Source organism: Salvelinus namaycush, chromosome 12 (genome assembly GCF_016432855.1).
Source record: "Salvelinus namaycush isolate Seneca chromosome 12, SaNama_1.0, whole genome shotgun sequence".
NCBI classification, from domain to species: Eukaryota; Metazoa; Chordata; class Actinopteri; order Salmoniformes; family Salmonidae; genus Salvelinus; species Salvelinus namaycush.
In genome coordinates this window covers 46466388-46494226 of record NC_052318.1, presented here as the reverse complement: position 1 = coordinate 46494226, position 27839 = coordinate 46466388, and the positions used below count along the sequence as shown (strand labels likewise).

The 27839-nt window shown below is 44.2% G+C and overlaps 1 protein-coding gene across 5 annotated transcripts in view; it reads right to left on the bottom strand.

Annotated features, from left to right (window-relative positions):
* LOC120056652 (calcium/calmodulin-dependent protein kinase type II subunit alpha) overlaps positions 1-6947 on the bottom strand; it is a 68574-nt gene extending 61627 nt beyond the window's left edge. For all 5 annotated transcript variants that reach the window (XM_039004860.1, XM_039004862.1, XM_039004861.1 and 2 more), the window contains exons 1-2: positions 6886-6947; positions 890-984 (exon numbers count right to left, since the gene is read on the bottom strand). In XM_039004860.1, the coding sequence (XP_038860788.1) occupies positions 890-984; positions 6886-6947 (157 nt within the window). The remainder of the gene's footprint in view (positions 1-889; positions 985-6885) is intronic.
* Positions 6948-27839: the final 20892 nt, after the last annotated feature.

Genomic DNA, 27839 nt, shown 5'->3' with positions numbered 1-27839 from the left:
CTCAGAATGCCTTGGTATATGCCAGCCTGTTAATTAATGTTAAAGACGGAATCCGCGTCAGGGTAAACAGAACCACTGTCCTCCCTCAGCCACTTTGTTATTGTTTTTGTTTAGTTAGACGAAACGGAGGTGAGGAGCGTCAAGCATTGTGGTACATATTCTGCTGTTCTATCGCACGTGCAATGATGTCGTCGGGAAGAAAACAGTGTTCGTTGTTTGCAGTGACTTATGTTGTTGTTGTGATACCCCAAACAGACGTGGCAGTTTCATCATTAAGGATTCCAGCTCTAAGGCACCTTGGTGCCACTGACTATTATTAACTATTACGAACTATTATGAACTCACTGCTACTTGTTTGTCTCAAGTAGTTTCAAGGTTATTAATTACAATGGACCAGCAATACTAAGAGTAAAGGTCATATCAATTTGGTGTCTACGGAGAAGTATTTTACTGCAAACCTGCTGTCAAGCGTAGGATCACAGACTAAACTAAGCAACAACAGTAGTTGACATCCCGTTAGAGAATGTTACAACTATAATTCATTGACCAGATGATCACAAGAAGGGGCTGCCTTCTTTAGGACTAGGGGGGGGGGGGGGGGACTGAAAAAGGAATGTGCCAATCAAACCGTGGAAAACCACAGTCAGATATCCAGTCAGTTCAAAACATTTTAAAAAATGTGAGCCAGCAGCGTTTTCCAGGTCAGTACCCAACGAAGGATTCTGGCAAAACTGAGGATGAAATGAGTTTCACGTTTCAAGTTTTAATGTCACATGCACAAGTACAATGAAATGCCTTTCTTGCAAACTGAAAACCCAACAATGCAATAATCGCCATAGGGACTGTTAAAACATATTTAGGGGAGTTGGAGTGGGATAAGAAAACGTACCCCTGGCAGAGAGCTTCTTGGTGTTGATGATCTTAGCAGCATACTCTTGCCCTGAGAGGACCTTGACGCATCTACGCACCACAGAAAAAGCTCCCCTGGGAAAAAGCAGAAGACAAAAATGCATATTGAACTGCACAGTCATGGTGAATATTCATTTTGTTTTCCACTTAACTTGAACGTAATGTGTTTGCACCTAAAGTGGTTAATGTCTCATTCATTTCATGGTCAAAGTTAAACTGCAAGCTAAATGCAGACCGAGGCTATGGCACTCATTCACAGTCTGACGCGGAAAAATACATTCCCTGACAATTGCACTGTGGGCATTCTTTTAGGAAAATTTGACAAATACTGTGGTTGATATTTGAACCGGCATCTTGCCATGAGGCACAAAACACTTTTGAGTTGTACAATAGCAAGATTGCAACAAAATCAGGCATTGACCGACGATCCCAGATAGATCAGGTTGGAGTTCAAGAACATGCAATCCTCATGACTGAGACACCACCACCTTTCAAACTGAAGACAGAGACACGAGGTCAGTGCTAGCCCAAGCTTCTGTTCCAAACCAAACCTAATCTGCCGTCTCTTTTATTCAACCATTGTGGCCTTTTCCCTCTGTGTGCGCTCAAGTGGCCTTAGGGAAACAGCAAGTAGATCAAAGGAGCCCTGTGGATCGGCTGTGTGTGTGTGTGTGTGGGGGGGGGCAGACAAGACAGTTCATTCTGCCCAAACCAGATGAAACAGACAGCATCGTCTCTCTCTCTCTTTCTTTCGGCAGCACTTCCTCATGGTAATCCTGTGGCTCTGCTCTGGAAGGATTGGTTAATTGAGTTACTGTGTTAGGAATTGCTTGTGAGTCTCGAAACGACACATGAACTTGATTGTGTGCTGCCTACCATAATGGATCCAGATTGAGACAGGGCTTCACCCTGGCCACTGTACCATCGTTTATTTCATCAGTACTACTGTCAGTGCACATCAGGAAAAAGGCCAGTACAGGTCGGAAACAGAAGGGACACGGCCATCGATCATTCAGTGCCGTAATCATCATTGCCACTTTCATTGTTCAGATCTGTTCTGATCCCGGAAAAATTGCACTCACGTTACATTCACGGTGTCAAAATGTCAGCTAATTCATCAGACATGATGTGTGCGCAGCACAACCATCACCTGTGAGAGTTTAGCGTTAACAAAAAAAATATATATATACACTATCGTTCAAAAGTTTGGGGTCAGTTAGAAATGTCTTTGTTTTCCATCAAAACATACCTGAAATGAGTTGCAAAATGAATAGGAAACATAGTCAAGACGTTGACAAGGTGATAAGTAATGATTTTATTATTGAAATAATAATTGTGTCCTTTAAACTTTGCTTTCGTCAAAGAATCCTCCATTTGCAGCAATTACAGACTTGCAGACCTTTGGCATTCTAGTTGTCAATTTGTTGAGGTAATCTGAAGAGATTTCACCCCATGCCTCCTGAAGCACCTCCCACAAGTTGGATTGGCTTGATGGGCTCTTCTTACGTACCATACGGTTAAGCTGCTCCCACAACAGCTCAATATGGTTGAGATCCAGTGACTGTGCTGGCCACTCCATTATAGACACAATACCAGCAGACTGCTTCTTGCCTAAATAGTTATTGCACAGTTTGGAGCTGTGCTTTGGGTCATTGTCCTGTTGTAGGAGGAAATTGGCTCCAATTAAGCGCCGTCCACAGGGTATGGCATGGCTTGAAAAATGGAGTGATAGCCTTCCTTCTACAAGATCCATTTTATCCTGTACAAGTCTCTCACTTTACCACCACCAAAGCACCCTCAGACCATCACATTGCAGCCACCATGCTTGACAGATGGCGTCAAGCACTCCTCCAGTATCTTTTAATTTTTTCTGCATCTCACAAATGTTCTTCTTTGTGATCCGAACACTTCAAACTTAGATTTGTTTGTCCATAACACTTCTTCCAATCTTCCTTTGTCCAGTGTCTGTGTTATTTTGCCCATATTAATCTTTTCTTTTTATTGGCCAGTCTGAGATATGGCTTTTTCTTTGCAACTCTGCCTAGAAGGCCAGCAGCCCGGAGTCGCCTCTTCACTGTTGACGTTGAGACTGGTGTTTTGCGGGTACTATTTAATGAAGCTGCCAGTTGAGGACTTGTGAGGCATCTGTTTCTCAAACCAGACACTCTAACGTACTTGTCCTCTTGCTCAGTTGTGCACCGGGGCCTCCCACTCCCACACCCACCTCCCACACACTGGTTAGAGCCAGTTTGCGCTGTTATGTGAAGGGAGTAGTACACAGCATTGTACAAGATCTTCAGTTTCTTTGCAATTTCTCGCATGGAAAAGCTTTCATTTCTCAGAACAAGAATAGACTGATGAGTTTCAGAAGAAATTCTTTGTTTCTGGCCATTTTGTGCCTGTTTTTGAACCCACAAATGCTGATGTTCTAGATACTCAACTAGTCTAAAGAAGGCCAGTTTTATTGCTTCTTTAATCAGAACAACAGTTTTCAGCTGCGCTAACATAATTGCAAAATGATTTTCTAATGATCAATTAGCCTTTTAAAATGATAAACTTGGATTAGCTAACACAGCATGTCATTGGAACACAGGAGTGATGGTTGCTGATAATGGGCCTCTGTATACCTATGTAGATATTACATAAAAAATCTGCTGTTTCCAGCTACTATAGTCATTTACAACATTAACAATGTCTACACTGTATTTCTGATCAATTTGATGTTATTTTAATGGCCAGAAAATGTGCTTTTCTTTCAAAAACAATGACGTTTCTAAGTGACCCCAAACTTTTGAACAGTATTATATGTATAGTACTGTATGTATTATGAAATATGTCCATGTCAAACTATTGGATTGCCACCCCCAAATGAAATTATGTAAGCAGCTTTGGCTGCCTGTGAGTGTGTGAGTGTGTGAGTGTGTGTGTGTGTGTGTGTGTGTGTGTGTGTGTGTGTGTGTGTGTGTGTGTGTGTGTGTGTGTGTGTGTGTGTGTGTGTGTGTGCGTGCGAGTAGCAGTGTGGGTGGGGACCCTTTCTGTAGATGTGTCACAACTCTCAGATGGTTGAGCACAGTACAATGCTCTAAACACAAGGGGCACATCAAGCATTACATATAGCACCATCAAGCATTTCATATAGCACCATCAAGCATTTCATGTAGCACCATCAAGCATTTCATATAGCACCATCAAGCATTTCATATAGCACCATCAAGCATTTCATATAGCACCATCAAGCATTTCATATAGCACCATCAAGCATTTCATATAGCACCATCAAGCATTACATATAGCACCATCAATCAGTACATATAGCACCATCAATCATGTCATATAGCACCATCAATCATGTCATATAGCACCATCAAGCATTTCATATAGCACCATCAATCATTACATATAGCACCATCAAGTATTTCATATAGCACCATCAAGTATTTCATATAGCACCATCAAGCATTTCATATAGCACCATCAAGCATTTCATGTAGCACCATCAAGCATTTCATATAGCACCATCAAGCATTTCATATAGCACCATCAAGCATTTCATATAGCACCATCAAGCATTTCATATAGCACCATCAAGCATTTCATATAGCACCATCAAGCATTACATATAGCACCATCAATCAGTACATATAGCACCATCAATCATGTCATATAGCACCATCAATCATGTCATATAGCACCATCAAGCATTTCATATAGCACCATCAATCATTACATATAGCACCATCAAGTATTTCATATAGCACCATCAAGTATTTCATATAGCACCATCAAGCGTTCCATATAGCACCATCAATCATTTCATATAGCACCATCAAGCATTACATATAGCACCATCAAGCATTTCATATAGCACCATCAAGCATTTCATATAGCACCATCAAGTATTACATATAGCACCATCAATCAGTACATATAGCACCATCAATCATGTCATATAGCACCATCAATCATGTCATATAGCACCATCAAGCATTTCATATAGCACCATCAATCATTACATATAGCACCATCAAGCATTTCATATAGCGCCATCAATCATTACATATAGCACCATCAAGCATTACATATAGCACCATCAAGCATTTCATATAGCACCATCAAGTATTACATATAGCACCATCAAGCATTTCATATAGCACCATCAAGTATTACATATAGCACCATCAAGCATTTCATATAGCACCATCAAGTATTACATATAGCACCATCAAGCATTTCATATAGCACCATCAAGCATTACATATAGTACCATCAAGCATTTCATATAGCACCATCAAGCATTTCATATAGCACCATCAATCATTACATATAGCACCATCAAGCATTTCATATAGCACCATCAAGCATTACATATAGCACCATCAAGCATTTCATATAGCACCATCAATCATTTCATATAGCACCATCAATCATTACATATAGCACCATCAAGCATTTCATATAGCACCATCAAGCATTTCATATAGCACCATCAAGCATTTCATATAGCACCATCAAGCATTTCATATAGCACCATCAAGTATTTCATATAGCACCATCAAGCGTTCCATATAGCACCATCAATCAATCCATATAGCACCATCAAGCGTTCCATATAGCACCATCAAGTATTTCATATAGCACCATCAAGCGTTCCATATAGCACCATCAATCAATCCATATAGCACCATCAAGTATTTCATATAGCACCATCAATCATTTCATATAGCACCATCAAGCATTTCATGTAGCACCATCAAGCATTACAATCCAGGACAATTTAACATCTCAAACACAAACACCTATACCTAAGGACTATCTGAAATAGTGAACTACCCCCCGTTTATTATCTATGCATAGTCACTTTACCCTTACTTACATGTACAAATTACCTTGACTAACCTGTACCCCCACACACTGACTCGGTACCGGTACTCTCTATATATTGCCTCATTATTGTTATTTTATTGTGTTACTTTTTTAAAAAATGTTTCAACTTTAGTTTTACTTAGTACATATTTTCTTAGCTCTATTTTCTTAAAACTACATTGTTGGCTAAGGGCTTGTAAGTAAGCAATTCAGGGTAAGGTCTACCTACACCTGTTGTATTCAACGCATGTGACAAATAACATTATATTTTATTAACACAATACACAGAGAATAAGCAACTTCAATGTGTCCTCTTTTCTTTCTCGATTGGTAGAGAACAATTCAAAATTCTTTGACCTGGTGTGAATTCTTTGAGAACTATCAGACGATCGACATTATTGCGCTGTCTCGTAGCAGCAGATAATGAGAAAGAGGGAGAATGTGTGTTTCGTGTGTTAGGGATGAAAGTGAACCACTGAGCACCGATATAAAATATTAAAGTCTCGTCTTCTCGCCTCATTCCACTGAATTTCCAATAAGACACTCAGTGACATCATCCAGCTTCCTGCGATAACAGTTAGCTACCTACGGTTTTGTCTTCTGACTGATGATGCTCCTCTCTCAAGACGCACTCCATTAAGCAAAATTGAATTTGTCAAGAGTTCTGAAATAATTCTCAGGCGGGAAATGTCTTCCGTTTCACATTGTTCCATCAGAAGTGAGCCCTTTCTCCCTGACTTGCCACTGCCACCTGTTCCCTCTTAAACTCTCAGCCCCAAGCCACTCTCTCTCTCACTCTCTCTCACTCCTCTATTTAATCTCTTCATCATTCTTTTTTATTCTTTCTCTTCCCTTCTCTCCTAAAAATTCAATTTCATCAGCTAAAAAGACCTTTCCCCTCTCCTACCATAAAAGGATTCCTCAGAAGCCTAATGTCATTCATTTCTGCCACCAGATATTTAATCAACCATGCCTCCCTCACTGGCTGTAAACACATGCCTTTGACTCAAACTGAACAAAGAGGTCATCTTTCATTGTCACACAGGCCTGAAATGCAATTCCAAAAACCACTTTGGATTAGTAAAAAAAGGTCAAATCTCCAGTGGAACTTACTTGCCCAGTTCCTCAAACATCTGGAATTCCTCAGTGAAGCGGGTGCAGGTGATGGTGGCCATGCTGGATCTGAGGTGGTGGGTTTCAGGTGGTCCTTGTCTTTAGTTAAATGTTTTGTGGAAGATGGTTGGAAGCCTTGATGAGAGCCAAGCGTCACTTTCCTGATCTCCCGAGTGGAAGTGAATGAGGGATGCTGGCCGACAGGTTTGCTCCAGCATTTCACCCGCCCGCTTCACTCGGTTCCTCCAATCGCAGCTCTGCCTGCACTCCTGAATACACAGCCCCGTTGTCATGGCAACTGCATCCCCATCCTCTCCAAGTGCACACTTCACAGACAGACAGGCGGGCAGGAGAGGAGGCAGCTAAACAGTGCACACATATGGGAAAGCACATAAATGAGCACAAACACATAGAAACACATGTGCATACACACAAATACTTACCATACTGTAATATTAATGCAGTCGACAATTCCATATACAGCCATTTCAATCCACCAACGGAACTAGTCAAGCTCCAAAGATATTAAGATATCAATAATTAACTTTATTACGGAATAATATATTCAAGCTTCAGCTTAATATATTTCCCTGGTGTACAATCGTGAAAATAATGGCAAAGCTTGGAAGAAACGCTACGACCCAACAATGAATGAGGATAAGACAGAATAGAGGAATATTCGACAACACTTTAGTCATTGATGATTCCTAAAGTGTTGTCGAATATTCCTCTATTCTGTCTTATCCTCATTCATTGTTGGGTCAGCGTTTCTTCCAAGCTTTGCCATTATTTTCATTACACACCATGGCCAAGTGACCAGACGCTAGTCTAGTGCAAACCATGTCACATATAGAATAAAGGGTATATAATTATACATGAAGAAGATACCTTAAGTACTGCATTTGTCATTGATGATTCCTTCATACCCCCTTTGTCAATCACAACCTATTGAGCCACTAACGCATTAAAGCCACTGCGAACCGGCAGACCCCATAGGGAACAGATTAAAAACCAAAAGCTTGACTAGGTCATTCCTCGTTGGTGACATACACAGTCGGCCTCTGACACGGTTGGGAGATTCGTTATGATTCCATCACTGCCCAGCCCCCCTCCACCCTCTTCAGTCCAGTGGCTCAGTTGGTAGAGCATGATGCTTGCAATGCCAGGTTTGTGGATTCAATTCCCATGGGGGACCAGTATGAAAAATGTATGCACTCTACTGTAAGTCACTCTGGATAAGAGTGTCTGCTAAAATTGAAAATGCTGACACTCCAGCTCAACAGAACCCTGGGGGGGTTACAACAACAAGGTTCCACCCTAGTCCCCTCCTCTTACTCCAGCAGACCACCCGGCCCAGGGCTTTGTGAGTGAACCACTTCTGTTACAGGCCACGCGTCAACCGCACAACTTTGTTCCTGCTGCCGCCTTCTGTTGTCCTGCCTGGAGTGAAAGCATTTCTGTCGAGCACGGACAAGGCTGAGCATTCACGGTCTGCTGGGTGGGAGAGCATCTCCTCAGAAAGCAGGGGATGAGAAGGAAGGAGGGGAGAGCATGATGAGAAAATGATTCCCATTATTTTCTCCCTGGATAAGAGGAGATTCAGTGAATGCGGGGATTGCAAGAATGATTGGCACATTGAGAGAGCGAGAGAGAGAGAGGGGGGGGGGGCAGCGGGGGAATAACTTGTAGGAGAAGAGAGATAGGCCTTCTTTCCAAATACATTTCCAATGGAGTAAATTAGCAGATGCTCTTATCTAGAGAGACTTCTATAAGTGCCTTCGTGTGTGGGAGCTTAAACAACCGCATAATGTGAGCATCATTAGTAAAACGTTCTATCTCAATAATTAACATGGTGGAATACAGTCTCATGCTGTACTATCTCAACTTTCAACCTGTACCATCTCAATTTTCAACCATATGGTTGAAGGTTGAGGTTGTACAGCATGAGACTGTATTACACCATGTTAATTATTGCGATAGAACCTTTTACTGTGTATTCGTACCCCTTGACTTATTCCACATTTTGTTGTGTTACAGCCTGAATTCAAAAAGGATTATAGATATTTTTCTCACCCATCTACACACAATATCCCGATAATGACAAAGTGAAAACATGTCTTTAGAAATGTTTGCTAATTTATTGAAAATTAAATGCAGAAATATCTCATTTACATAAGTTTTCACACCTCTGAGTCAATGCTTGTTAGAATCAGTTTTGGCAGTAATTACAGCTGTGAGACTTTCTGGGTAAGTCTTTAAGAGCTTTGCACACGTATTGTACAATATTTGCACATTATTATAAAAATTATTTCAGCTCATTGCTTAACAGCCACTTTCAAGTCTTGCCATGGATTTTCAAGCCGATTTAAGTCAAATCTGTAACTAAGCCACTCAGAAACATTCAATGTCGTTTTGTTAAGCAACTCCAGTGTAGATTTGGCCTTGTGTTTTAGGTTATTGTCCTGCTGAAAGGTGCATTTGTTTCCCAGTGTCTGGTGGATGTCACACCCTGATCTGTTTCCCCTGTCTTGTGCTTGTGTCCAGGTGTTTCCTATTTTCCCTGTTATCCCCTGTGTATTTACCTGTGTATTCTGTCTGTCTGTTGCCAGTTCGTCTTGTCTCGTCAAGTCGTCCCAGCATGTTTTTCCTTGTGCTACCAGTTCTTAAGTTTTCTAGTCTTCCGGTTCCGACCTTTCTGCCTGTCCTGAGTAACCTCGCTACTAGCGATGCTTTCCGAGAACCCCGCTTACCTCCTGCGGAGTGCTATGCTGGAGATTCTGGAACCTGCCGGGCATTTCTCTCCCAGTGCTCCCTCATCTTTGAGCTGCAGCCCTCTTCGTTTCCTTTGGATTGGTCGAAGATATCCACCACGCTGATGTCTGGAAGGGTGCTCGCAGGGGCAACGGCGGTGTGGGATTAACAATCCGCCATTTGCCTTAGTCAGTAGGATTTCTTGGCGGGGGTAAGGAAGGTGTTCAATTCCGCCGTGTCCGGGAGAGAGATGGTAAGGAAGATACTTTGTCTGCATCAAGACTCCCACAGTGTGGCAGACTAAGCGGTAGACTTTCGCAAGCTGGCCGCCGAGAGTGCCTGGAACCCAGAGTCCCTGTTAGACACCTTCTTTCATGGATTATCGGAGAAAATCAAAGATGAACTAGTTACCCAGGGACCTCGGCTCCCTCATAGCCTTGACTATAAGGATCGATGGGTGCCTACGGGAACACAGGAGAGAGTGGAGGTTTGTTCTCAGCCACACTCGCTCGTCCATGTATTCTCCCTTGCCTCCGAAGAACCCTGGAAGTCCCAGACGTCTGCATACCCGAGAGAATCCAAAATCACCTGAGTACCCTCAGGGATCATCCTGGACTGGTGACTCATCTCCTCCTGAGCCCATGCAACTGGGCGGGGCTAGATTGTCTCCTAGTGAACATTTACGCAGGCTGAGCTCCAACAGTTTCCTGTATTGTGGTAATACAGGACATTACATAGCCACCTGTCCAGTAAAATACTTATCAGTAGGTACGGTTACGCTGGTGGGCCATACAGGGAGTCTCCAAACCCCCATTACTCGTACTCCTCTCCACGCTATCCTCTGTGTGGTGACCGGTCAAAATCTCTCCAGGTGCTCATTGACTCTGGGGCTGATGAGAGCTTCATGGACGCTACCCTGGTATCTGATCTGGGTACTCAACTCCTCTCCATTCCCATGGACGCAAGAGCTTTGGATGGACGCTCCATCGGCAGGGTCACTCACAGTACGGTTCCCATTAACCTGCGAGTGTCAGGTAATCACTGTGAGTCCTTACAGTTTCTACTAATTTCATCTCCTCATACACCTGTGGTTTTGAGATTTTCATTGCTCCAGAGGCACAACCCCCTGATTGACTGGGCTACATATTCTATCCTGGGTTGGAGCCCGTTCTGCCACCCACATTGCCTTAAGGGGGCGCAGCCTGCCCTGGAACATCCTTCTGCAGGCTTGGGGAAAGCCTCTGGTCATCCCGCTGTTCCCACGGAGTACCAGGACCTCCAGGAGGTTTTCAACAAGGATCGCGCCACATCCCTTCCTCCACATCAACCCTACGATTGTGCTATTGACCTCCCCCCGGGCACCACACCACCTTGAGGCTTTATTCCCTGTCAATCATGGAGACCAGGACCATGGAGGAATGCATTGAGGACTCTCTAGCTGCTGGAATCATGCGTCCTTCTGCCTCTGCCGGCGCAGGATTTTTCTTTGTGGAAAAGAAGGACAAAACCCTGCTCCCGTGTATCGACTACCGGGGCCTCAATGACATCCCTGTAAAAATCACTAACTGCTACCACTCTTCTCCTCATCTTTCGAGCCTCTCCAGGGGACGACCATCTTTTCAAAGTTTAACCTTCAGAACGCCTACCACCTGGTTTGGATACAGGAAGGAGATGAGTGGAAGACAGCCTTCAACACGGCTAATGGACACTAATAGTACCTGGTTATACTGTTTGGTCTGACCAACACTCCCGCAGTGTTCCAGGCCCTGGTCAACGATGTGCTCCGTGACATGTTGAACCGGCTTGTGTTTTTCTATCTCGATGACATCCTTGTCTTTTCTCGGTCGGCTCAAGGGCATGTTCTCCATGTCCGACAAGTTCTCCAGCGCCTCCTGGAGAACCAGCTATTTGTTAAAGCGGAGAAATGTGAGTTCCATCGTTCTACTATCTCCTTTCTGGGATTTGTCATCGCTGCAGGGAACATTCAGATAGATCCTGGTGAGAGCGGTGGCCCCAACCCACATCCAGAGTGCAGCTGCAACTTTTCCTGGGATTTTCTCATTTCTACCATCGCTTTATTCGGGGCTACAGCACCCTGGCCTCCCCCCTCTCTGCACTCACCTCTCCCAAAGTTCTGTTCACGTGGTCCCCAGCTGCTGAACGGCCGTTTCTGGATCTGAAGCACCGTTTCACCCCCATCCTAATCTATCTGGACCCGTCCCGTCAGTTTGTGGTGGAGGTTGACGTTATTCACTCGATTCAATTTTACCATCTCTTACCGCCCTGGGTCCAAGAATGTGAAGCCTGTATAGTTCCGCTACTACACCAGCTAACCCTGAGACCATCCTCCCTACCTCCTGTCTAGCAGGAGGTAGGGAGTCTAGTCTGGGGTATTGAGAGCTGGGTCCGCGAAGGTGCAGCCGGATGTTTGTAACCAGATGTTCATCCCAGATTCGGCCCGGTCCCCGGTCCTGAAATGGGCCCATTCCTCTGAACTCACCTGTCATCCCGGCTTCCGTCAGACCCTGGGTTTCATCCGCCAATGTTTGTGGTGGCCCGCCATGGTTCTGTAAGTCTCCGCATTCATCGCTGCCTGCACTGTGTGTGCACAGAACAAGACTCGGCGACAAGCTCCAGCTGGCCGCCTTCAACCACTCCTTGTTCCTCATCGCCCCTGGTCCCATATATCCCTGGATTTTGTCACTGGTCTCCCAACAACATCATCCTTACTGTGGTGGATAGGTTTTCCAAAGCTGCACATTTAATTCCCCTTCCCAAGTTACCCTCAGTCAAGGAGACGACCCAGCTTATGGTGCAGCACGTCTTCCGGATCCATGAACTTCTGGTCGACATGGTCTCTGATCGGGGTCCTCAGTTCTCGTCCAGGTTCTGGAAGGCCTTCTGCACCCTCATTGGGTCATCGGCCAGCCTGTCCTCCAGCGTTTCACCCCCCAGTCTAATGGACAATCGGAGCGAGCCAATAAGGACCTGGAGACTACTCTTCGCTGTCTCGTCTCTGCCAACCCCACCACCTGGAGCCAGCAACTTGTGTGGGTGGAGTACACCCGCAACTACCTTCCCTGCTTGACCACTGGACTCTCGCCCTTCGAGTGTTCATTGGGTTACCAGGCCCCGCTCTTTCCTGAGCAAGAGGAAGAGGTCAGCATACCCTCTGCCCAAATGTTTGTCCGCCGCTGTCGGCCAACCTGGAAGAGAGCCCGGTCCGCTCTTTTTAAGACCACTTCCAGGTATCGGCAACAGACGGATCACCACCGTACCCCGGCTTCCAGCTATCGGCCCGGGCAGAGGGTATGGCTGTCCACCCGTGAGCTGCCCCTCCGGGTGGAGTCTCGACAACTTTTCCCCCATTTTATTGGTTCCTTCCCCATCTCTAAAGTCCTTAGTCCCTCCGCTGTTCGTCTTCTGTTGCCCCGTACCCTCATACATCCCACTTTCCATGTGTCTAGGATTAAACCTTTGTCTCACAGCCCTTTGTCTCATTTTCCAGGATTTTGCCTGTGCTCAGCTCCATTCCATTTTTTTTCTATCCTGAAAAACTCCCCAGTCCTTAAGGATTACAAGCATACCCATAACATGATGCATCCAACACTATGCTTGCAAATATGGAGAGTGCTTCTCAGTAATATGTTGTATTGGATTTGCCCCAAACATAAAATTTGCAATATTACTTTAGTGCCTTGTTGCAAACATGTTTTTATTCTGTACAGTCTTCCTTCTTTTTACTCTGTCAATTAGGTTAGTATTGTGGAGTACCTGCAATGTTGTTGATCCATTTTCAGTATTCTCCTATCACAGCAATTAAACTCTGTAACTGTTTTAAAGTCACCATTGGCCTCATGGGGAAATCCCTGAGCAGCTTCCTTCCTCTCCGGCACCTGAGTTAGGAAGGACGCCTGCATCTTTGTAGTGACGGTGTATTGATACACCATCCAAAGTGTAATGAATAACTTCAACATGCTCAAAGGGATATTCAATGTCTGCTTTAAAAATTACCCATTTACCAGTAGGTGCCCTTCTTTGTTACGTATGGGAAAACCTCCCTGGCCTTTGTGGTTGAATCTGTGTTTGAAGTTCACTACTCGACTGAGAGACTTTAGAGATAATTGTATGTGTGGGGTAGTCATTAAAAAATCAAGGTAAACACTACTATTGCACTCAGAGTGAGTCCATGCAACTTATTATGTAACTTGTTAAGCACATTTTTACTCCTGAACTTAGGCCATATATACAAAGGTCTGTGGACACCACTTCAAATGAGTGGATTTGGCTATTTCAGCCACACCGTTGCTGACAGGTGTATAAAATCAATCAGCACACAGCCATGCACTCTCCATAGACAAACATTGCAGTAGAATGGCCTTTCTGAAGAGCTTAGTGACTTTCAAAGTTGCACAGTCATAGGATGCCACCTTTCCAACAAGTCAGTTCATCAAATTTCTGCCCTGCTAGAGCTTCCCCTGTCAACTGTAAGTGCTGTTATTGTGAAGTGGAAAGTTCCAGGAGCAACAACGGCTTAGCCGTGAAGTGGTAGGCCATGTGCTGTTGAACTACTAAATTCGAAACTGTCAGCAACGTCAGCATAAGAACTCTTCATCGGGACCTTCATGAAATTAGTTTCCATGGCTGGGCAGCTGCACACAAGCCTAAGATCACCATGCGCAATGCCAAGCGTCGGCTGGAGTGGTGTAAAGCTTGCCGCCATTAGACTCTGGAGCAATGGAAATGCGTTCTCTGGAGTGATAAATCCTGCTTCACCATCTGGCAGTCCGACGGACGAATCTGGGTTTGGCGGATGACAGGAGAACACTACCTGCCCCAATGCATAGTGCCAACTGTAAAGTTTGGTGGAGGAGGAATAATGGTCTGGGGTTATTTTTCATGGCCCCTTAGTTCCAGTGAAGGGAAATCTTAACGCTACAGCATATAATGACATTCTAGACGATTCTGTGCATCCAACTTTATGGCAGCAGTTTGGGGAAGGCCCTTTCTTTTTTCAGCATGACAATGCCCCGTGCACAAAGCGAGTCCATACAGAAATGTTTTGTTGAGATTGGTGTGGAAGAAATTGACTGACCTGCTCAGAGCCCTGACTTCAACCCCATCAAACACCTTTGGGATGAATTGGAACGCCGACTGCGAGCCAGGCCTAATCGCACAATATCAGTGCCCGACCCCGGTAATGCTGTTGTGGCTGATTGGGAAGCAAGTCCCCGCAGCAATGTTCCAACATCTAGTGGAAAGCCTTCCCAGAAGAGTGGAGGCTGTTATAGCAGCAAATGGGGGACCAACTCCATATTGATGCCCATGATTTTGAAATTAGTTGTTCGACGAGCAGGTGTTCACATACTTTTGGTCATGTAGTGTATTTAGTTTTAACAAAGGGGTTGAATACTTCTTGACTCAAGACATTTCAGATTGACATTTTCTATTCATTTGTAAACATTTCTAAAAATAGAATTCCACTTTTACATTATGGGGTATTGTGTGCAGGCCAGTGACAATACATTTTTTTTAAGCAAAATGTGGAAAAAGTCAAGGGGTGTGAATACTTCCTGAAGGCACTGTTAATGTATATGTGTTCTATAATTTCAGATGATTACTGATTTTGTATCTTATTGTAGTTCAATTTAATGTCCAGAGTTCTCAACTGACATGGAAATGTATTGTACATTTAGTCTATTTATTGTCTTTAATATCAAGACTCTGGATGATTCATATTGACTATACAGCTAGAAATATACCATAACACCAACATTTTCCAAAACAGAGATATATTGTTCTTTGGTTGAAGGTTTAGTGTTAGGCATCAATCTCCTCTTTGATTGACACCTGCGTTGATTGACACCAGCTCTGACCCTGAGTTGCCCATCCCTGATCTAGATTGATATAACATATTTTAGCAGGGACGTTGCCATTAGGTGCTGTCACCATCTAAAGTAGTCAACTGGGTGGGGATTCCAATGAGTTGGGAGCAATCAGCCAATGATCAGAGCATTATCTTCTTATTTAATTTGGGTTGCCTATGGTTTGTAAATTACTACTTTAAAATGGAGATAGCCTAATGGCACTGCCCATGCTGTAACAGATGCCATAATAGCAAAGATACAAAGATCTATCTATCTCTATGGATGAAGTCAGACCCAGCGTCTCTATCTGTGCAGCTAGGGACAGAGCTAACCCACAGATGGATAGATACAGGCTGGTCAGTGTTGATCCTCATCTGCAAATCCCAATCTCTTGACAGCCTTTGCCAGGGCATATGGGATTAATGTTAGGTTCAGTCCCTCAGATCAAGTCTCAAAGGCGTTAGGCCTAGATTTGGAGTGTGCCAAAGACTCTTTAAAAGCTCCTTCTTTGGACAGGAGTTCTGGCATTGTGCAACTGGGAAGTTTTTATATTTCTTTCCGTCCCTCCCCAAATCGATTAGGTTTATATAAAGAGGCTATGGCGATGCACATGGGTTTGATCAAATCATTTCATATTACTTGTAGTCTTCATTAAGAGGAAATGTTTGGAATATTTCCTCATGGCAAATCTACTCAATGAACTCAGATCCACTGTTGGTTTCTGGCAGGCGGCCTATCGCCCCAATCAGAGCAACCTGCTCATGTTGATATTCGTTTATAATGTGCCTAGAATACACGTCTATTCAGGCAACTCACAGAGCTGCTAATTTGCCTCATGTGGTGAGAAGAGGGGCTTTCAAGGACTCTCAAGGTGCATTAAGTCAGGGTTTCCCAAACTCGGGACCTGCCCCCCCCCCCCCCCCCCCCCCGGTTGCACATTTTGGTTTTACCTCCAGCACCACACAACTGATTCAAATAATCAAAGCTTGATGATGAGTTGGTTATTTGAATAAGCTATGCTAAGGCAATTACAAAATGTGTACCGGGGGTGGGGTGGGGAAACTAGTTTGGGAAACCCTGCATTAAGTCACCAAACATCATAATTGCCCCCTTTTGAAGACTAATGAGGCACTAATGGAGCGGAGTACAACACAAGATCATTACTGTCCCCAAGTGTTTACAGGCGGTATGACACACATCAATGGGCTGCATCTATAATGAACAAAAATGTAAATGCAACATGCAACAATTTCAACTATTTTACTGAGTTACATATTAGGAAATCAGTCAATTGAAATTAATTCACTAGGCCCTAATCTATGGATTTCACATGACCGGGCACGGGCGCAGCCATGTTTGCGCCTGGGAGGGCATAGACACACCCACTGGTGAGCCCAGGCAATTGGAATGAGTTTTTCACCCCTAAAGGGTTTTATTAAGACAGAAATACTTCGTTTCACCAGCTGGACGATGATGCAGGCGAAGAAGCCGGATGTGGAGGTCCTGGGCTGGTGTGGATACATGTGGTCTGCGGTTGTGAGGCCGGTTAGATGTACTTCCATTTTTTTTTAAATGACATTGGAGGCGGCTTATGGTAGAGAAATGAAAATGAAATTATCTGGCAAAAGCTGTGTAGGACATTCCTGCAGTCAGCATGCCAATTGCACGCTTCCTCAAAACTTGAGACATCTTTGGCACTGTGTTGTGTGACAAAACTGCACATTTTAGAGTGGCCTTTTATTGTCCCCAGCACAAGATGCACCTGTGTAATGATCATGCTGTTTAATCAGCTTCTTGATATGCCACACCTGTCAAGTGGATGGATTATCTTGGCAAAGGAGACATGCTCACTAACAGGGATGTAAACAAATGTGTACACAAAATTGGAGAGAAATAAGCTTTTCGTGCGTACAGAACATTTCTGGGATATTATATTTCAGCTCACGAAACATGGGACCAACACTTTACATGTTGTGTTTATATTTTTGTTCAGTATACGTTGAATCATGGTTCACAAATACAGACGAACTGAATAATGAATTATTGTCACATATCTGATTTGATCACAGGTTTTCCTAGGCCTTTGTAATTGTAATTTAAACGGAGTCAGCTTTAGATCACAAGGTCTACACACCTAGAAAAAAAGGTACTGTCTAGAACCTAAAAGGGTTCTTAGGCTGTCCCCATAGGAAAATCCTTTGTAGAACCCTTTTTTTGGTAGTAGGTAGAACCCTTTTGGGTTCCATGTAGAACCCTTCTACATGGAACCCAAACGGGTTCTACCTGGAACCAAAAAAGGTTCTACCTGGAACCAAAAAGGGTTTAACTATTGGTACAGCCGAAGAACCCTTTTGGGACCCTTTTTTTCTAAGTGTATCTAGAAAACCAAATATGTGTCTTGTTGATAGTATGACATGATGATGAAAATGTATGAGCAAGGCAATACCTGTACACTCAAATTGACATGAACTGAAAAGAGTCATGGTCCTGCACACCACTCATACAACTACAACTGCTAAATACACACAATATAATCTCACTTGTCCTAGTTTTGCCTTTTAATAATAGCAGAGGTAAGAAAAAAAGTGAGGACATAGACTGCTATGAGTGTGAGCTCATAGAGGGTGAATCATATAACGATCCTGGAAGGAACAAAGAAGATGCATTTCTGTGCCCCATTTTTGGCCTGCCTAAAGGAGATGAGTGACTGCGCCTCTTGGCTACATAGGTGTTTGTGTTTCGGCTGCCTCCTAGCAGGTTGTGCTATTGTTGTATGCTCGCATGCTTCACTCACTCAGTACCTCTACCAGAGAAATTCCAACATCTCCATGGCAACGCAAAGGTATGAGTCATCATCACTTGATCTCTGGAGCACAGCTGGCCCTTCTCTCTCTCTCTCCCTGTCTTTCTTACTTTGTTCATGTACTCTGTCTGTGTGTGTGTGTGTGTGTGTGTGTGTGTGTGTGTGTGTGTGTGTGTGTGTGTGTGTGTGTGTGTGTGTGTGTGTGTGTGTGTGTGTGTGTGTGTGTGTGTGTGTGTGTGTGTGTGTGTGTGTGTGTGTGTGTGTGTGTGTGTGTGTGTGTGTGTGTGTATGAAATTAGTCCCGTGTAGCTCAGTTGGTAGAGCATGGCACTTGCAACACCAGGGTTGTGGGTTCGATTCCCACGTGGGGCCAGTACAAAAAATGAATGTATGTACTTGTAAGTCGCTCTGGATAAGAGCGTCTGCTAAATGACTTAAATGTAAATGTGTGTGTGTGTGTTTGAAATTAAAACTAAAAAGGGATTCTATTAGAATTTTTTCCTGTAGATCTACACAACCTACTCCACATTTTCAAAGGGAAAGAAAATTAAAGAAATATAAATAAAAAGACGTCAGGAGTGGGTAACCCGCCTCTGCCATCCGTTCTATTGGCCAATGTGCAATCCCTGGAGAATAAACTGGATGAGCTCCGTTCGAGACTATCCTACCAACGGGACATTAAAAAATGTAATATCTTGTGTTTCACCGAGTCGTGACTGAATGATGAAACGGATATTATACAGGTTGTTTACACCTTTTTCTCCGCAGGTTTTGTGATATCCAATTGGTAGTTACAGTCTTGTCCCATCGCTGAATCTCCCGTACGGACTCGAGAGAGGCGAAGGTCGAGAGCCGTAATTCCTCCAAAACACGACCCTGCCAAGCCGCAATGCTTCTTGACACACTGCTCTCTTAACCTGGAAGCCAGCCGCACCAATGTGTCGGAGGAAACACCGTACAGCTGGCGACCGAAGTCAGCGTGCATGCTCGCCACAAGGAGTCGCTATAGCGCAATGGGACAAGGACATCTCCGCCGGCCAAACCCTCCCCTAATCTGGACTGTGCTGGAACAATTGTACACCGCCTCATGGGTCTCCGGGCAAGGACGGCTGCGACACACCCCGAGATCGAATCTGTAGATCGTTACTGTAGTGACGCCTCAAGCACTGCGATGCAGTGCCTTAGACCGCGGCGCCACTCGGGAGGCCACGGATAATATACAGTTGGCTGGGTTTTCGTGCATCGGCAGGACAGAACAGCTACGTCTGGTAAGACGAGGGGTGGTGGTGAGTATCTATCTGTCAACAGCTGCTGCACAAGGTCTAATATTAAGGAAGTCTTGAGGTATTGCTTGCCTTAGGAAGAGTACCTCATGACAAGCTGTAGACCACACTATCTACCAAGAGAGTTTTCATCTATATTTTACGTAGCCATCAATCCGATGCTGGCACTAAGATTGCACTCAATGAGCTGTATTAGGCCATAAGCAAACAAGAAAATGCTCATCCAGAAGCGGCGCTCCTAGTGGCCGGGGACTTTTGATGCATACAAACTTAAATCCGTTTTATCTATTTCTACCAGCATGTCACACTCTAGACCACCTTTACTCCACACACAGAGATGCGTACAAAGCTCTCCTTCACCCTCCATTTGGCAAATCCTGATTCCTGATTACAACCAAAAACAAAAGCAGGAAGTACAAGTGACTCGCTCAATACGGAGGTGGTCCGATGACGAGGATGCTACGCTACAGGATTGTTTTGCTAGCACAGATTGGAATATGTTCCGGGATTCATCCAATGGCATTGAGGATTATACCACCTCAGTCACTGGCTTCATCGGTAAGTGGATCGACAACGTCGCCCCCACAGTGACTGTACGTACATATCCCAACCAGAAGCCATGGATTACAGGCAACATCCGCACTAAAGGCTAGAGCTGCCTCTTTCAAGGAGCAGGACACTCATTTGGACGCTTATAAGAAATCTCGCTATGCCCTGAGATGAACCATCAAATAGGCAAAGTGTCAATACAGGACTAAGATTGAATCCTTCTACACTTGCTCTGACTCTCGTCGGATGTGGCAGGGCTTGCGAACAATTACGGACTACAAAGGGAAACACAGCCGCGAGCTGCCCAGCAACACAAGCCTTACGAACGGGCTAAATGCCTTTTATGTTAACTTTGAGGCATGCAACACTGAAGCATGCGTGACTGCACTAGCTGTTCCGCACGACTGTATGACCACTCTCTCTGTAGCCGATGTGAGCAAGACCTTTAAACAGGTCAACATTCACAAGACCACAGGGCCAGACGGATTACGAGGATGTGTACTCAGAGCATGCATGGACCAACTGGCAAGTGTCTTCACTAACATTTTCAACCTCTCCCTGACCGAGTGTGTAATACCTAATAAGTTTCAAGCAGACCACCATAGTCCCTGTGTCCAAGAAAGCAAAGGTAACCTGCCTAAATGACTACCACCCAGTAGCACTCACATTGGTAGCAATGAAGTGGTTTGAAAGGCTGGTCATGGCTCACATCAACACCATCATCCCGGAAACCGTAGACCTACTCCAATTTGCATACCACCCCAACAGATCCACAGATGACGCAATCTCAATCGCACTCCACACTGCCCTTTCCCACCTGGACAAAAGGAACACCTATGTAAGAATGCTGTTCAGTTACTACAGCCTAGCATTCAACACCCTAGTGCCCACAAAGCTCATCACTAAGCTAAGGACCCTGGGACTAAACACTTCCCTCTGCAACTGTATCCTAGACTTCCTGATGGGCCGCCCCCAGGTGGTAAGGGTAGGCAACCACACATCTGCCATGGCGATCCTCAACACTGGGGCCCCTCAGGGGTGTGTGCTTAGTCCCATCCTGTACTCCCTGTTCACCCACGACTGCGTGGCCAAGAACGACTCCAACACCATCATTAAGTTTGCTAACGACACAACGGGGGTAGGCCTGATCACCACAACGACAAGACAGCCTCTAGGGAGAAGGTCAGAGACCTGGCAGTGTGGTGCCAGGTCAACAACCTCTCCCTCAACGTGAGCAAGACAAAGGAGCTGATCATGGACGACAGGAAAAGGAGGTCCGAACATTCACATCGACGGGGCTGTAGTGGAGCAGGTCGAGAGTTTCAAGTTCCTTGGTGTCAACATCACCAACAAACTATAATGGTCGAAACCTACCAAGACAGTCGTGAAGTGGGCACAACAACGCTTTTTCCCCCTCAGGAGACTGAAAAGATTAGACATGGGTCCCACGATCCTCAAAAGGTTTTACAGCTGCACCATCGAGAGCATTCTGACCAGTTGCATCACTGCCTGGTATGGCAACTGCTCGGCATCCGACCGTAAGTCCCTACAGAGGGTAGTGCGTACAGCCCAGTACATCACTGGGGCCAAGCTTCCTGCCATCTAGGACCTACAGTATATACTAGGCGGTGTCAGAGGAAGGCCCAAAAAATTGTCAATGACTCCAGTCACCCAAATCATAGAATGTTGTCTGATACCGCACGGCAAGCGGTACCAGAGCGCCAAGTCAAGGTCCAAAAGGCTCCTAAACCCCCAAGCCATAAGACTGCTGAATTATTAATCAAATGGCCAACCGGACTATTTGCATTGACCCATTTAAATGTTTTCCCTCTGGTTGCACATTTAACATGCTGATCGAAATTAGGTAAAACTGATTTAGGTTTCCATGCATTAAAGTCTAGGCGCGCTGCCTCTGGATGAACGTTTTCCTGTTTGCTTATGGCGGTATACAGCTCATTGAGTGCGGTCTTAGTGCCAGCATCGGTCTGTGGTGGTATGTAGACAGCTACGAAAAATACAGATGAAAACTCTCTAGGTAGATAGTGTGGTCTACAGCTTATCATGAGATTCTCCACCTCAGGCGAGCAAAACTTCGAGACTTCCTTAGATATCGTGCACCAGCTGTTGTTTACATAAATGCATAGGCCCCCGCCCTTGTCTTACCAGAGGCTGCTGTTCTGTCCTGCCAATAGAGTGTATAACCCGCCAGCTGTATGTTCTTAATGTCGTCGTTCAGCCACGAATCGGTGAAACATAAAATATTACAGTTTTTAAATGTCCCGTTGGTAGGATAAACGTGCTTTCAGTTCGTACCATTTATTTTCCAGAGATTGAACGTTAGCTAGCAGGACGGAAGGCATCGGCAGATTAGCCACTCGTCGCCTGCTCCTCACAAGGCACACTGATCTCTTTCCGCGAAGTCTGCGTTTCCTTCTCCAGCGAATAACGGGGATCTGGACCTGGTCGGGTGTCTTTATTATATCCCTCCCGTCCGACTCATTGAAGACGAACTTTTCATCCAGTTTGAGGTGAGCAATCGCAGTTCTGATATCCAGAAGCTCTTTTCAGTCATAAGAGACGGTAGCAGAAACATTATGTACCAAACAACGAGAAAAAACTAACAAAATAGCATGGTTGGTTAAAAGCCGATAAGACGGCAGCCTTCCCCTCCAAGCCATCACAACACTTCATTCTGATGTATCTTTTGGCATTAACATTTATGTAATTGTCCGGTTGAAAAAAAAAACTCAGGTGGGTTTTCCTTTAACTTTTTACCTGGGATTTGCTTCTTAAATATTTAATACAAGCACACCCATAACATGATGCTGCCACCAACATTCCTGAAAACACAGAGGAATACAGAAGATAAATACAGAGGATGTCCGGTCAGTTGTGTAGATCGGGTGGGAAAGAAAACAACTTTAATCCCGTTTAGAATTCGTTTCAAGAGAGCAAAATCTGAAGACTGTGCAAGGGGTGTGTAGACATTCACTAGAGACTGTAACTTGACACGTGTACAAGTGATTATACAGATAATGGCAGTCTCTGCTTTAACAGTCTTCCAGTTCCCCCGCATCAAGAGCAAAACCCCACAACAAGTTCTTAATAACATCCTCCGCCCTTTAATCTAATGACATTCAGTGGCTTATCTAATCACCCCGTTTTAGAACTGAATGCCATGCATTCCCCAGGGAGTCCCGAGGCTCCTTCCTGCAGTTCTGCTCCTGTGGAGCTTGGCTACCTGACAGACAGAATCAGCATCAATGGTACCTCTGCCAGGGTACGATGCTAGGCTCAGTGTCTCCAAGAGAGCTTCCCACTGACATTTATTCCTGATCGGGGCCTCCTGTGGAGACTTGTTCCCTCACTGCCAACTAAATGGAGAGCTGTCACACTGTAGACACAGTGGACGTAGATGTTAGGAGATTTTAGAATAAAAAGTATGAAGATTTCATTTCATATAGTAGAAATACACTGAGTATACAAAATGACAGAGACTGACCAGGTGAACCCAGGTGAAATCTATGATCCCTAATTGATGTCACTTGTTAAATCCACTTCAATCAGTGTAGATGAAGGAGACAGATTAAAGAAGAATTTTGTGTATGTTTGCCATTCAGAGACTGGGCAAGACAAAATATTTAAGTGCATTTGAATGGGGTATGGTAGTAGGTGCCAGGCACACCGGTTTGTGTCAAGAACTGCACAGCTGCTGGGTTTTTCACACTCAATTGTTACCCGTGTGTCTCAAGAACGGTCCACCATCCACAGGACATCCAGCCAACTTCACACAACTGTGGGAAGCATTGGAGTCAAAATGGGCCAGCATCCCTGTGGAACGCTTTCGACCACGTTGTAGAGTCCATGCCCCGACGAATTGAAGCTGTTCTGAGGGGAAAAGGGGGGATACAACTCAATATTAGAAAGGTGTTTTTTACCTTTATTTAACTAGGCAAGTCAGTTCAGAACAAATTCTTATATACAATTAGGAACAGTGGGTTCACTGCCTTGTTCAGGTGCAGATCGAAAGATTTTTACCTTGTCAGGATTCGACTTAGCATTACTGGCCCAACGCTCTAACCACTAGACTACCTGCCGCCCCTAATGTTTGGTATACTAAGTGTATGTGGCTATTTACTAGATTTACTACACTATTATTGGTGAGGAATGCTCTGTAGACAGAAGTCAAACTCAGGTCTAACAAGTCTGAGCAGATCTTTCCACCCCAATCTGACTATGATTGAAAGGCTGTGCATTGTGTAGAGGAAAAAGCAGAGGTGCGTGAGAGCGAGTCAAGGCAAAGGTCAAGTCTGACTATCCCCCAGGCTCCAGGATGCTAATGATGCTGAAGAGTGTAAATCACATGAACATCAACAATGTTGACAGCCTCAGTTATGTACTGTATGTTTCTACAGTGCTGTGGACCATAACCTTGTTCCCCCACTATTGCATGTTGCCACTCGCATGATTGACAGCTGGTGTGCAGGATGCGCACTCCAATCCAGAAGATAGGTGCCTGTAGGATCTGCTAGTCCACATTATTAGATTACCTCTGGGTGAGATCATTAGCTATGACCACTGACAGGAAACCTACTGACAACTGAACCGATGACGTAGGCAGCATGCCAATATAATGTTAACGTGTAGGCAGTCTGTGTGCGTGCGTGCGTGCGTGCGTGCGTGCGTGCGTGCGTGCGTGCGTGCGTGCGTGCGTGCGTGCGTGCGGGTGTGTGTGTGTGTGCGTTCGTGTGGTGTGTGTGTGTGTGCGTTCGTGTGAGCGAGAGGGAGAGGGATGTCAGAAGCCAGTGGTACACAGGTAGCAAGAAGGGTTGATGTGACTGTGTAACTAATGTTAATAGTCCAAACCAGGTCTCCAGACCACCAGTGACAGGAGAACATTCTTTGGCAGGTCGTAGTCAATAAAGCATGGTAATCTGAGATGAGACTGAGGCATGACAGTACAGCAGAGTGCTGGATCAGATTAGGAGACTTTGAGGTTGCGTTTGTCTGCAGGGCCTGTGAGTGCAGCCAGGGCTACAGCATACCGTAGAATCAAGCTCTGAAAGAGAACTGGCAGGCAATGAGCTAGCCGTGTAAAAGCTGTTCTTGACTGAAATGTCCTGATAGAAATCTGACACAGTCATAAGGAGCAAACCACAACGATGAGAACTAGGAAGTCAGGGTCCTAAACAAAGAACATGGAGAGTGAAAGAGGCATGAGTCACTCAGCACAGTCCTCCCCACTGGGCACACACTGGCTGAATCAACGTTGTTTCCACGTCATTTCAATGGAATCACGTTGAACCAACGTGGAATAGACCTTGAATTGACTAACGTCTGTGCTCAGTGGGTCTGCTGAGAAGTTAAGAGCTGCACTGAGCTGAGGACTTCGACAAGCTTATTTTCTGAGAGCTCACTGATAGAAATGTTCCACCAATCTGGAAATAAATCATAAATACTCCTCTACTCCTCTCCTCTACTCCTTAACAATGTTTGTCCCTTATGAGACAATGTAGACACAGAAGCCTATTTCACTTCCTCAAAACCCCCAGAATGAATCTAAACTAAAGAAATATGTAATTCATTTTGATGTTTTTTCCCGCGGATGTTTTAGTTGCGCAATTTTACATCCAACTAAGGTGTTTGGTGCAGTATTTCTCAAGTTAAAAAAAATGTGTAAATGAAGTTGGAGCTGCTGGGCAGGTATGTCTCACTGTCTATGCTATTGGATAGGGAGCAATCACTGCAGCTGTTCACCCCATGTTAGTGGGCAAATGGACATCGTCAAATCGTCAAATCGAAACCCAACCTTAATTTACCCGTTGGGGGTTCCAAACGCTGTTTTAGACGAGACTGACTTTATGACCAAAATGATCCTATATACACTTTGTAGTACATTTTGACACTAGAAGAACTGTTTCTGACTTATATCGATGCCACATACTGTAGGCCGTATTCAAAGGGATTCGTTGCTGTTTAAAGTCAGTCGCTCTTTAATGCCACTGAATGGGGGACAGCCACTACTGTCTCGTTATGGAGATGACTTCTCTGAGGGAATTATAACAGGAGGTGGTGAGATGTACAAATATACCTGTCTAACACATCCCTAATCGGAAGTGGATACCACAGAAGAGATAGTGTCTGAAATACATGTGAATCATGCCAATTTGAAATACATGTGAATCATGCCAATTTGAAATATTATGTGAATCATGCCAATTTTCATACTGGTAAAAGTCACAGGAGGATTAGAGCTCAAATAGTAAAAGCTCTTCCCATTGTAAAAGATGACATATGGAATTGTTTTAACCCTCCTGTTGTGTTTGTTTCATGTTAATTAATTCTGTGTTCCCAGTCCAAAATGACCGCCCCATTATAGCTGGATATAAATCCATAATAATACATATATTATCACCTAATGTTGTGTTAGATCTTTTTATCAACTTATGTTCTTGTGAACATTACACGTTTTGAACTTCTATTTGCTATTTGTGGCCTGTAGGCCTCATTGACCTGAGCTCATACAACTTGTTTTTGAGTAAACAAAGCATAATGTATGGGTTATTTTCACTAAAACAAATACTCAGATGAAACATTTTGTGCTATTTATCAGAGACTACTTTGTGTCAAAGTTAAACAAGGACTCTCTCCTCCTCACCAGTGTCATGATCAAAGACATGATCAAGAGCCTCACATACAGTATATCGTTGGGTCATTGTGCTGCCACAGAATGAATTGTGAGCAAGGCCTCAAAAAACCTTTATATACCAGAGCTGCGAGAAAAGTTATATATATTATTGAAACAATGTTGCGATTGTTTGTGAGAATGCCAACAGGTGTGGTTCCCGTGGGGGAAAGATTCTATTGGGGAAAGGTTCCCGTGGGGGTTGCCATGGAAGCCAAGAAGGGGAGTGAGGTGTGTGTGTGTGTGTATGCTCAAACACACATGCATGTGGGGGTCTGGGAGAGGAAGTGTGTCCATTTGATGAATGGGCATGTGCCTGAACTCAATTCATTTCAAATGGCCGGTCATTTTTGACCGGGAACACCACAGGTGTACAAAAGTTAAATAAAACACCCAAAATATAATGAAAATCATCCAAATGTATTTTGTGTGTTCAGATGCCCTGTGTGGACAAAGTCATGGAACCTTATGACAATCAGATTAAATTAACTACATTTCTCAGAGAGAAATTACATCTTGTCTAGTTGGCCAGTAAAAAGGAATTAACCCAATTTTGTAGATGTTGTACACGTGAAATTGTGTACAATGGATGTGGTGGATTGAGATGCATCCATTGCAAAAAAAACAAATGCCTGACTGTGTGTTGCTCCATGCCACCTTCTTCAAAGTGCAAACAAACACTTCTTCAACTCGCTGTCAACTGGGGAGGTCTCCAATGGCAGATGTCTCTATTATCAGTCACACAAAAAAACTTTCATATGAACTGTCCTTTCGGTTACAAACTATGTCTTTGTGACAAGCTCTAAATTAGCATGCGTTTTCGAAATGTTTTGATTTGTGACAGAAATAATAAACCTTTTAGCCAAAGTTAGGGAGAGGGAAGACTTTTAAGAAACAACAATAATCTAGAGAAACTTTTTAGTGTGATTAATCTGTTCCAAAACATAATGTATATCTTTTCTGGGCATGAGCCCAATGATATTAAATGGATAAATCAATTTCTGTTAGAAAAACCAA